Source organism: Triturus cristatus, chromosome 3_1, assembly GCF_964204655.1.
Source record: "Triturus cristatus chromosome 3_1, aTriCri1.1, whole genome shotgun sequence".
NCBI lineage: Eukaryota > Metazoa > Chordata > Amphibia > Caudata > Salamandridae > Triturus > Triturus cristatus.
This window is the reverse complement of record NC_140583.1, coordinates 140,657,757-140,670,502: the sequence shown is the minus strand read 5'-3', so window position 1 is coordinate 140,670,502 and position 12,746 is coordinate 140,657,757. Positions and strand designations below refer to the sequence as shown.

General features: G+C 45.7%; 1 protein-coding gene across 1 annotated transcript in view; it reads right to left on the bottom strand.

Annotated features, from left to right (window-relative positions):
* ZDHHC13 (zDHHC palmitoyltransferase 13) overlaps positions 1-12,746 on the bottom strand; it is a 268,872-nt gene that overhangs the window by 217,093 nt on the left and 39,033 nt on the right. Inside the window, exon 3 of the mRNA XM_085643583.1 lies at positions 12,150-12,272. Coding sequence (XP_085499709.1) covers positions 12,150-12,272 — 123 coding nt within the window. The remainder of the gene's footprint in view (positions 1-12,149; positions 12,273-12,746) is intronic.

Genomic DNA, 12,746 nt, shown 5'->3' with positions numbered 1-12,746 from the left:
TCCCTTGTGGCCAAGGAGTGACCACCCTGGGCAACCAGGCACCATCCAGCGACCGCTGCTTGCTTTGCGACTGATCCTACGAGGGACGACTGCAGAGACTGACCAGCGCCGTGACTTCCAGACACCTCTGACCCAGTCCACATCTGCAGCGAAGCTGAGACCCGTGGAGGCGACGAGGGACGTGGGACCAGCAACTTGGGAAAAGTGGCTAGTAACTGACCAGCGAGACTTCTGAGGCTTCCTAGAGGCTGTGCTTGGGGAATTGAGAAGCCCCCATCCAGAGCACCATCTGCAAAGAAGATCAGCTCCCCACACTTCACGTGTTCTGCGTGGGGCCCTTCTGCACCAGAGTTGCTCGACGTGTTGTTCGGTTGCTGGCCCGCTGGCTAGTGACCTCTGCGACGACGAGCCTTTGTTTTCATCTTGCTGGTCCGGCTCCTCCAGACTGGCTCCCGCTCCTCTGTGAAAGAGAAGCACCCCAGACCTTCCTGGTCTGCACCAGAAGCAAGTCCTCCATTCTGCGTGGGTTCCGCTTGCCAAGGCTTGTTGGGTCCTAGCTCGACATCGACGCCGCCGACAGCAAGAGACTTCGTGGGACAGCTCACCTCCTGGTCGTCATCGACGCCTCCTGGTACCCGTGGCTGCTGCGACAAGCTTCACCTCTTCACCTGCATCTGCACGACATCGCCTGGTTCCTTCCTGGTTCCTTCCTGGCTCCTGGCTGGTGACCTAGACTCTGTCCCTTCTGCTTGCAGGTATCCTTCCTTCTTGATTCCATCCTTGGGATCCACCGGACACTCTTCACTGACTGCCTGTCAGCAACTTTCCTCCAGGCATCCATAGGAGTCCACGACGAAACCCGACGCAAGTTCACACCTATGCACCCGCAGCCCGTGGGCTAGGTAACTTGAGTACTCCGGTGCTCACAAGGGTATTAGGGTCTAGTTTCCAAGTCTCGACTTCCTAGCTATTCCAGAAGTGTCCTAAAACTGTTAATTTCTAATAACTACTATTTCTATCGACTTTTACACATTACGCGTGAGTGTTTCCACTCTGCACCTGAATCCCGTGGGCCTCCCACTTCCTAACCTTTGGTAGTATAGTGTAGCTCCAGCGATTCCCTAGGCCTAGGCCTATCCTGTGTTCGTGACAGTGGTTCTTATACCACTTACTTAGTATATGGTTTGCGTGGCCCCTAGGGCCTAACTGTATTACTTACCTGTGTGACTTAATGTATGCTTAAATAAGACTGTGTTGTACTTACCTCGAATCTCATAAAGAGTGCTGAGGGTTTGACTAGAATAAATACATTCTATTTTTATATATATCTGTTGTGGTGTCCTTTCATTTGGTATTCAAGGGATTACAAATGGTATAACAGCTGGCTTCACATGCCATACAGAGTTTAGCCTAAGACTGCTCTTGTCCATGCTACCACTAGGATAGCTGGTCTATAAGGTTGAGTTTACAACCAATCACCATAAGGGTTGTTTGGACTGATACAAGGTGTACACTAGAATTAGTGACATCATATATCAGGCCAACTTCTCACAGCTGTAACTAGACCCTTCAATCATAGTAGAAGGAAAAGTTACATTTGCACTGACTCGCGTTATGCCTTTGGAGTTGTCCACGATTTTGGCAAGCAGTGGCAGTATCGTGGTTTCATAACAGCAGCAGGACGCCCCATTCAAAAAGGCCCTTTAGTAAAAAACCTGCTACAGGCAGTACTACTACCCAACAGAATAGCAGTAATAAAATGTCAGGCCCGCACAGGAGCGAATACTAAGATAGCCAGAGGTAACACCATGGCTGACACAGCAGCAAAAGGGAGCATGTTATAGCCAGTACTTTTGGTGCCTTTAATTGCAAAAAGCATTCCAAAAATACAGATCATTCAGAGACATATGTTGCTAGCTGATGTGAAGGAAGCACAATGATCTGCACCACCGCAGGAAGAAAGAGCGTAGATGGATTCTGGATGTGAGCAGAATGATGACGGATTGTCAGTCCACCGGGAGGGGAGGCCTGGGGCCCCATGCAATATGTTCCTGCTCCTCACAAGGCTTGCTCATGGACCCACTCACATGGCTCAGGGGGGGGGGGGGGTGCATGCTTGGATTAAACAAGAATGGTTTGTACCAGAGCTAACTGGTTTCACTGCACAATTCTGCTCCCAATTTCTTGTCTATGCCCAACATACTAAAAGTCGGTCACCTGCTAACCATGATCACTTACCAGTACCAGAGGGTCCCTTTACCAACATTCAAATAGATTTTACCTATACGCCCCCAGTGAATGGATTCAAATATTTGCTGGTATGTGTGGATCAATTGTCAAAATTGAAGGAGGCGTTTCCCACAAGGAAGAATGATGCAGCAACTGTTGTGCGATGCTTGATGAAAGATATACACCGGTTTGGGGTTTCCCAGGGCATAAATAGAGACAGAGACAAAGGGGGTGAATTTGTGGCTGCAGTTGTGCACAAGGTGTGTGACTGGGAATAGAGTGGAAACTGCATGCACCTTACCACCCCCAAAGATCAGGCCAAGTGGAGAGAATGAACTCCACAATAAAACATAAATTAGCCAAAACAACTGATGCAACAGGCCTGAAATGGCCAGATGCTCTGCCTTTAGTGCTGCATGCCATAAGAGCCACACCGTCTAGAACAACTCTTATTCCTCCCATGAGGTATTGATGGGGTGGTCTATGTCAGTGGGGTTGAGGTTGCCTCTCACAGCATCCCAAGTAGCACTGCTGTGGACAGATGAGCATATTTCTGTTCATTGGTCAATGGTCTTGAGGCATCACCATCTCCAGGTGAAGTAAGCTTTGCCCCATCCTTCCTCAGAACAATCACACCCTTTTAAACCTAGAGACATGGTCAGGCTGAGAAAAATCAAAGATATTTCTTAGTTCTAGGTGTACTGGACACCACATCGTGCTTCTGGTTACGCGGACAACGGTACAGAGACGTCCTCAGGGGCTGCACGGAACACGATGTAGAGCTGCACCAACAATGCCTACGGCAGAGGTACCTATAACGGATGAGCACTGGCCACCCTTGGAGCAGCGCGAAACACCAGACATGGGGGGAGACAGACCAGACCTTTCCTTAGAACAACGCTGAGGATCCATCATCAAGTGTCCCAGGGATGGTAAAACCAACAGATGCCGTTGAGTGAAGCACGCAACGCAGGTCGTGAAATAAAAGGTGGTGGTCTGCACCTGCAAAAAATAGACTGTAGAGTACACCACAGGGCATGTACGTGAAACGACCCCTGAAAAAGACATCTACGGACGAGGAGGAGTAGCAGATGACATTGCATTGAGAACATTTCATTATTGACACTTAGAGAAAGTGCCCTGGAACTGAGACAGAAAGATACTGCCTAACGATATTTAATCACTTTCAAGAAAATGCATCGCATTGTGCAAACAATATTTTCTAGTACCTCTCTTATGTGTGTGCTACCAGTATTGCAACGACCTGCAGAACATCCCCTTAGTGCAGTACATGAGAAAGTAGCCCAGGCTTTAGGTCTTGAAAACTGCTGCATTTGTAGAGAATTATCCAGACACCCCAGCGACCCAACTGGCCTATATGAAACACCTGTGTATTTACAAAATTCTGCACAAGGAAAAGGATGCCTCCTATCCAATGTAACTTGGCATTGTGGAGAAGGAAGGATTGGATGGTACCCACGTTGTACCATACTGTCAAATATTCAAGCACAATACCAAGTGTCACCGACAGTGGAACACAATGCCAAGGAAAATGCATTTCCTGTATGTTTAGAGCATCATGTTTCAGGATGTAACCCAGCTTCTTGATACTTACGACATTCAATAAGTAGCAAGTGTCCTAACGAACTAGAATTTGATGAAACCACAGGTAATTGGAACATAAGGGGCAGACAGTAAGAAGGAACTGGACAGCTGAGGTGCAAGGGAAATAAGTGAACTACACTTTACATTACTGGAACAACACTGTAGATGGAGAGACATTATTAACACCTGATGGTCTTCTATACAATCCATTAATTGAGCAAAAGAATAATTATGATACGGCACCAAATAGGATTTCTAAAATGTTAGAATATCCGTTATGGTCAGCTCGCTGCTCATACTGCAATGCTGGATTCCGCCACCAAATAATCACAAGGACGAAAAATATATATTAAAAAAATTATATATGATATTGCTATCATAAAGGAGGGATATTGTGGCGAAAAATATATATCCATATGTATGCATCAGCGAGATAGGGGAATCCATTCCAATTCTCCCCTGCACGATCTCAGATCCATTGAGCTAGCTAGGTCTGTCTCTGACTAAACTAATTGCTCTGCCCAGCAAAATCCCCTTCCTTTACAAATCTATTCCAGCCTGACCCAAGGGCTTTTATCGCCCTCTCTGAAATGTCCTTGGTTAATAGCTGTCAACATACACACTCCGAGACCTCTGTTTCTTAAAAGTTTAGCTCAACTTATTTTCTGTTCCCTTGTTTGCTTGTACTACAACAAGGATATTTTGCTCTATGCCTTGTGCTTGCATGGCAATTCTATTTTGTATATATCTGTATATAGACTTCGTCCTCATCTGAGGGTTTTACTGGTGACAGCACTTTCTAACACATATAATCTCAAAAGACTAAGGTCAACGTGAAGTCTTGCAAGACTGCAACATATGTGCCGCTAGAAGCTTAATTTGACGTGCCCTCTGTGCCTTCAGGTGAAGTTGGCAACAGGAGTCGCACTCCTCTGAGTCACAGAGCTCCCCCAGGCCCCACATACAGGTAGAGTCAGGTTCTGTGGCAGACATTTGTCTTCCACAGGACCCACAAGGCTGGAATTCAGTGGACATAAGAAATTGTTTAAAAGCACACTGTTCCGTTCAATGAAAAATTTCAAAGTAGGTCTAAAACCGGCCAGAGAAATGGCTTATCGGATCTGCACTGAAAGTGCACAAAAGAAGAAACTGACGTCAGCACATCGTGAAGAGGCATGTATGGTCTCCGTCACTGTCAAATCAGGTGGTGAACGTTCCTACTGAGTTGCTCAACTCCCTCTCCCGACGCGCAGGGAGACTGGTAAAAATTGTTTACGGATCCAGTCTGGCGCTGAGTTAAGGGATCTCCGGCTAGAGGTCTCTATCAGATATGGTGCTCATTCAATTGTAGGACTGAGTTTGTAGTATATGTACGGTTCTGAGATTGTGGGCTGCAGTGTGTAGGCAGCACGATCTTGCAAATCCACATGCGAATTCTACAGCACTTAAGGGGAGTGATGTCAAAAGAATTAGGTTTGTGGGTAGCATATTCAATTAGATTATTATGTGTGAGCCAATGCAATGGTCACAAATCCAGTTATATATTATAGTATACTGAAATGATTACTGAGGTATAATTAATGCAATCACGAGTTCCAATACGATAATGGATTATGTTAGGCCACTTGGGCTCAATTTTGACTATTTACAGCTATAACCAAATTGATGTGTTTCGCTGGAAATAATACCAATGGGACCTGTATAGACATGTGAATGTAATAGTGATAACTAATTGCAATCAACTTGGGTAATAGTGCACAGCAAAACTTTAATTTAGAACGATGTAATGGCTGACATTTGATTCGTGTGTTAAGCCCACCATCTAATGATAATTTTGCGCGAATGTGAACAAGGTCATTTGTCTGACCGAAATGAGTTGTGACGGACTTTGCAGGGATTCAATAATAAAGAATTATGGAGGAAAGCTGGTGTCTGTGCCTGGTCCTTGTTGGATTCTTGGAATAACCAGCTGAGAAGTTTGAGATAGATCTGCATCTAGATCTACATCTAGACACACATCTCTATTTCTATATCTCGGTCTATCTGTATCTCTATTTCTCTGGCCATCTCTCTATATCCATCTCTCTATATCCATCTCTCTATATCTGCTTCTCTCTCTGTCGAGATCTCTATATTTCTATCTCTGTTTATTTCTCTATCTCACTCTCTCTCTCTCTCTCTCTCAAGCACGCTCTCTCAAGCACGCTCTCTCAAGCACTATCGCTCTCTCTCTCACTATCGGTAAGAGCAGGGAGTGGCAGTACCTGTTTGATCAGTTTTATGTACCGTTCTTGTGTGGGAAGCGCTTTTAAAACAGTCTTTTATTTAAGTATTTGGCTGAATGTTTTATCCCTGCCTGGCGATATTGTGACCCGATTTAAATTTGCTGTGCCTATTAAAATTTTAGTTTAACCTACCCCTACCTTGGATTTGTGTTCAGGGGGTGAGCCCTGCCTGCCCCCGTCCACCGCGGCAATTAGAGCCGTTTGAGTGGAGAGTAGTGCACCATCTTGGGGGTATTCCCGGATCCCGGTGGGGCTTGAGTCAGCGGTCTAGCTGGGGGAGGGATTGCCCTATTTAACACACATGCTGAAACAGACGCACGCAGCGGGCGTGCCAACGTCACGCTGAAGGTGCGCCAAAGGCAAGCCCGTCTGCGCCCGTCCGCGTCCCGGGAACGTCCCGCGCCAGCCACGGTGCCCGTCTCCTAACAGATGGGGCTGGTCGATCGGAGGTACTTTAGTCGTGAGGAACTTATGGCTCTTGATCACACTAAGGGTACTTGTGGCGACCATTGGGCGGCTCTTCAAAATCTGTCTAGGACCTGCCCTAAATGTAAATTCTGTTTTCAAACTAAGCTGTCAGACCCTGCCCCCGCAGCTGCCCTGGCTCCTAGTACTGAGTGGGGATCTGCATTCAGGCTGCACTTATCAACTCGCGCTCACTGGTCAAGCATGCCCCAGATGTCTTTGAGCTTCTCTGTGACGAACAACTAGATGTGTTATTTATAACAGAAACCTGGCTTAATGAATTTTGTGCCCCAGAGATCGAGTTAGCCATTCCTAGGGGGTACAAAATAGCGAGGGCCGACTGTAAAACTGGCAGGGGAGAAGGGATTGCTGTAGTGTTTAGGGACACTTGGGTTTTCTCTAGTGAGGAAACTTTGGGAGTTGAAGGCGAGGGTCTCGACTTTACCATCGTTATGTCACCACATTTCGCGCTTGGCGGCACTCTGGTTTATCGCCCTCCCGGCCCCCCCCCCCCCGGAGCTTTTCTGAAAGCATTGGATGAAGCTATTGTCTCCCGGGCCTTATGCTTTTCAAATTACTTACTTCTGGGCGATTTTAACATCCATTTAGACTGCCCAGAGGCTATTGACTCCAGGGAATTAATGGACTTGCTTAATCTGGCACAACTGACCCAATGGATCACGTCTCCTTCCCATAAGGGAGGGCATACGTTAGACCTGGTCTGCTCCAACTTCCCTCTGTCCATCCGGGACACCCGCCAGGTTGAGTGGTCAGATCATTACCTGATCCAGTTTCGCTGGACCATCGCAAGGCCTCGTCCCCCTAAAGTTACAGCCCAAGGTAGACCGTCACAAAAGATAGATATCCCTGCATTCTCTAGGGCTCTTCTGACTTCCCGGCCGACTGTTGCTTTAGATCTGGCAGGAGAGTTAGATAGCCTTGACAACTGGATTTCCCAAGGGATCAATTCCGTATCTATACCCCTCTCCAACAAGCAAGCGAGAAATACTCCCTCAAAACCCAGGTACTCTGGTAAACTTAGTGATCTTAAGCAGGGTTGTAAAAAACTTGAACGCTGTTGGAGGTTGGAGTATTGTCCCCTGGCTAAAATGGCCCTCCGAAAGGCTCAGAGAATACTACGCAGCCATTGGGGAGGCGAAAAGTAGCTTCTATGCGGAGCGTATTGCCAAAGCTAACAATAACAGCAAGGAAATATTTTCCATTGTCCATAGTTTTCTGTCACCATGCGCCGAACATACTGCCCTGCCGGCGTTGTCAAAATGGAGTGAGGAGCTGTCATGCTTCTTTATTGAGAAAATACAGACTATCCAAGATAGCCTAGGGATGGGTTCCCCGGGGCAGGCAGATTTCCATCTCCCGTCCATCTCACGCCCCATCCGCCAGCTCCTTCACTGACGAATTGTTCACCCATTGCTATGTTAGATACTTTGGCTATCCTCAAATCACTCAAGTCGGGGTCTCCCTCAGACCCATGTCCGGCTAGGGTACTAGCAGGGGTTGCTGAGGTGGTCAACCCAGAGGTAAATACTCTTATTAACTTATCCCTACAGACGGCCAGTGTCCCACTGATTTGGAAACAGGCTAAATTGCTGCCACTTCTGAAAAAGCCCACTCTAGATCCCTCCAAACTTGCGAGCTATCGCCCTATCTCTCTCCTACCTGCGCTGGCAAAGGTGTGCGAAAAAGCTGTCTTTAGACAGCTAGACGCCTATGTCGAGTCATCTGGCGCTCTCCACCCTACCCAATCCGGATTTAGGGCTACATATAGTACAGAGACCGCGCTTGTCAAAATGACAGAGGCAATAAGGGAGTGCCTGGATGCGGGTGGCAGAGTGGCCCTGATTTTGTTGGACCTCTCTGCCGCCTTTGATAAGGTGCCCCACCAACAACTACTTGCCCGACTTTCGAACATAGGCGTTACAGGTTCCGTTTGGAATTGGCTCAAATCCTTTCTTGAGGAACGCACACAGCAGGTCTGGATGCCACCCTTTTCATCGGCCCCCAGGAAAATGTCCACAGGAGTACCACAGGGCTCTACTTTGATCCCTCTGCTTTTTAATATCTATATTACACCCCTGATCTATCTTGCTGAGGAGCTGGGAGCCAAGATGACAGCATATGCTGATGATACCCAGCTCCTATTCACCTGGAAGGATAACGAACTGTCTTCAGAAATTGCCCAGAAATGTCTCTCGGCTGTCTTCAAGTGGCTTGCACGTGCTCAACTGAAGTGCAACGAGGACAAGTCGGAGGTCCTCCTGTATGAATCTTTCCCTCCCTCTTTTCGGGAGTCCCTCTGGCCTTCGGATCACCCTCAGCCCAACTCAGTGGGTAATCCAGCGAAGAACTTGAGGATTTGGTTTGGTGAGGACCTGAGGTTCCCCGCACAGATTGAGAAACTTGCGGGGGTATGTTTTGGTACTCTCGAATCTCTTAGAAAGTTTTTCCCCTTGTTACCTAGGCCAGCCAAAGAAATGGTGGCCTGTGCCCTCATTTTGTCTCGCATTGACTATGCCAATGCCCTGTACATTGGCATTCCGGGCTACCTGCTAAGAAAACTATAAGTCATACAGAATGACACTGCCAGACTTCTGTTGACTATCTTAGGAAGGTCTAGCATTAGACAACATCTGCGGGACTTGCATTGGCTTCCTGTGGTCCATAGAGTGCAATTTAAAGCTCTCACTCTGGCTCACAGGGCGCTGCATGGACTAGGTCCAACGTATCTGAGGAGGCGCTTTGTCTTTTACGCCCCCAGCAGATCTCTGAATTCAGCCACACAACGGCAGGCAGTGATCCCCTGCTTTCGCAGGATGCGCCTGAGGGGTCACTCTTTCTCCGTCAAAGCTGCGGAAGCATGGACCTCCCTTCCCATGGAACTGCGGAGCACTCAGGACCTTAGGCTCTTCAAAAAACAAGTAAAAACCCTTCTTTTTAATCTGCATACTTAAATCGCTGCAATACACTGCTACGGTCCCTTTCCGTGCCAGGACACTTTTGAGTATCTGTGCGTGTTACAAGTATTTTATAACATAACATAACTATCACACTCTCTCACCATCACACTATGCCTCAGTAGATCGATTTAATTCAGCCAGTACACTTTATTCACTCATTGTTCTTTTTTTTATTTTTACATTTTGCCAATGTTTATATTAGGCAAGGGCCCGGTAACTTCACCAACAATAATGAGGGAAGAGCACCACGGGGGCATAATGATTTTCAGGATTTTTACTTCTCTGCCCCAAAACCCGCCAAGGAATGGACAGATGGCAAATTGTAACTGCTTTTTAGTTTGCCTCATAGTGCATGTTATAAGGGGGGAAATGTTTTTCTTCTTTCAGGTTTTTGGGAAATCAGCTGGCGATCCCATAATGTTAAAAGCCAAGTGTTTATTCCTTTGGTCTTTTGCCAATTGTTCTGGTCTCACTTACTTTTGTAGTACACGCTCACTTGCCTAGCACTGTATTCTCACTTTCAGCTCAGATCACACAAACTATAGTCTAAGTGCATTAACATTTCTACAAGTACGTCTGCATTCTACCTAGCATACAGTATTTGTGAAAGAAAGATTTAGATAGCTAACAGAGATGGCAGGAGAAATATGAGAAACATGTGGGAACACTGCCCAGAGAGAATTCTGTCAATAACACCAGATTATGGAACTTTCCATCACAAAAATATTAGGAAAAGCACACATTTATCTGAAGTTTGACATTTGCAGGGCATTCTGGGGAAAAAAACGTAGTGCGCACCATGCATGTCACACCACCCTAGAGTCCCCTGGGCGTCTAGTGTACAGAAATGTCTGTGTTTAGTATGTTTCCTCGGTGGCAGCTGAGTCCAGGTCCAAATTAGGCCTGGGCTAAAATTTCGTTCCGTTCGCGGAAATTGCGATAATTTGACATTTTCGCGTTCCGCGGAAAGCGTGAAAATGTCAAAATTTCCGCATTCCGCAGCTTAGCGATAATTTGGTTCTTGCTCACGCTGTAAAATAATACATTCTCGCGTGCGCGATCGCCTTACCTGAATCCCTGCGTTCGCCGACAAGTTTTCTTGATCCGGTCGCCTTCTCCATGAGATGTTGTATTGTTTTTAGCCATTTGCGCTGTCTCGCGACAGTTCGCGCCCGCAGTGACGTCATGTGTCGCGCGATCACGTCTTTCTTCTCGCGATCATGCACCGCGAGACAACTGAAAACAAGATGGCCGCACCCGCGAGCAACCACATGTGTAAGTTGGCGAGCCGCAACCATGCAGAAAATCTCGCGAACATGCGGGAAAAAAACTTCCGCATCTTCGCGATATTTCCGTGTGTTTGCGATAATTTTTAACATGTTCGCGATAATTTGCGAAAGTGGGTTTCACATATTCCACCCACCCCTAGTCCAAATACAGCACCTACCTAAATCGCCACAATAAGTCAATTTTCAAGTCGAAATCTTGATGCCGCTACCTCGCATTTTGGACCTTTCCTGTAGCAGACTCTAGGCCCAGCCACAAGTGGGATATTGTTGTTACTGGAATAAGTGCGGGACGTAAAATATTTGGAGCTATCAATTGACTTTCTCTCCATTTCTGGCTTTCAAATGTAAGCCAGTGTGCAAGAAAACACATTATGCAAAATGCCCTCTTAAATTTGACCTTATGAATGGATGCATGGTTGGTACACAATGAAATATAAGCTGGAGCTCAGTTGGTGGCTCAGTGCATCACCCGTGTACGGACAACTAAAAAACCAGTATACATCTCTGCGACCAAGAGAGTCTGAACTATATAATCAGCCATCGGAGCAAATAAATTACAGACCAAAAGATAGTTGCATTTTGTCATGTTTTCCTAAATATTTTTATTATATAAAACAATTAGTTTCTTTGTGAAAAAACTTGAGTGATGCTATTTTGCCTACTTTTCATAAATGTTCAGCTTCCCGAGTAGTAACTAGAAACTACAAAAAAAGAGAAAAAATCGTCTATCACTCAAAAAAATTAAAAACCGGTAGTAACAATTGATTTGTTTTACATATTTACTTGTTCACAAAAGCTGATTTTAGCACAGTAAACCTTTTGTTGATGCAATTTTTAGAAGAGAAAAAACATGCTTCCAAGCACAGCACTTTTCCCCATTTTTAAAAAAACATGCAATATTTTGACTATTTTTTTGTCCTTCCTTTCAGGGAAACCCACAATCCCTTGATAATAATCCTAACATGCGCGGAAAAGGATACAAATTCGGCCTGGATAACTTTTCTGGGAAAAATGCATTGTGACTTAAGCATGAAGTTCACCAAACATAAAGAGACCTCAGAACTAGGGAGTGAATGCCTCGATAAAGAACCATGAAGATTCTGGGTGGCGAGTTAGGAAGAAGACCAAGAAATCACTATTACATAGTTTCGCATAAGTTTGTTTTGTCACTTAATGGAGAGGTACTTTTAAGACTACAGTTTAGCTGTACGTAAATCTAAAAGCAAAATGATTTAACAATGAAAAATAAAGCAAATAGTTCTAGAACAAGTAGTTGCCGACGGCACAGGTAAACTTACTTCACAAGCTCCAGTCTGTTGTTAATTGCGGCCCAGTGTAGAAGGGTAACATTTTCCTTATCCGGTTGTCGTACATCATATCCCGCTTCCACAAGTTCTTTGCACCGCTGCAGTATGCCATGTCTTTAACAACATCAACAAAACACCTGGTTAGGTCTCCGTGCCACTATATGGATCATTACTGATAAATATGTACACACAAACAGGCGTGTCACAAACACACACATTCAGAGCTGTACATTTCAGTTTCTCTTTATGATATATGGTTATGTAACCTGTTCAAAGAGGGTATTTCTCAGTTTGTGATGACGGGAAAGAGACAGAACATAATGCACTGCTTCTCTGTAATAACGTTCATCAGGCCATTTAATTCTAAAACCATAACACAATGTATTTGTACAGCACACATAAAAAACTAAATATTTGCTCATGCTTAAACAGTAGCTATCAAAACAGAAGTCAACGGTGCTCATTTTCATCTGGCTCCGGAGAATGAAAGGCTGAGCCTGCACTGTTAAGAACTCATACCTCCGACCTCCAAATGGATTTCAGAATCAAGCAATTCATTCGTCTTCAACATCTCTCACAGATCATTGT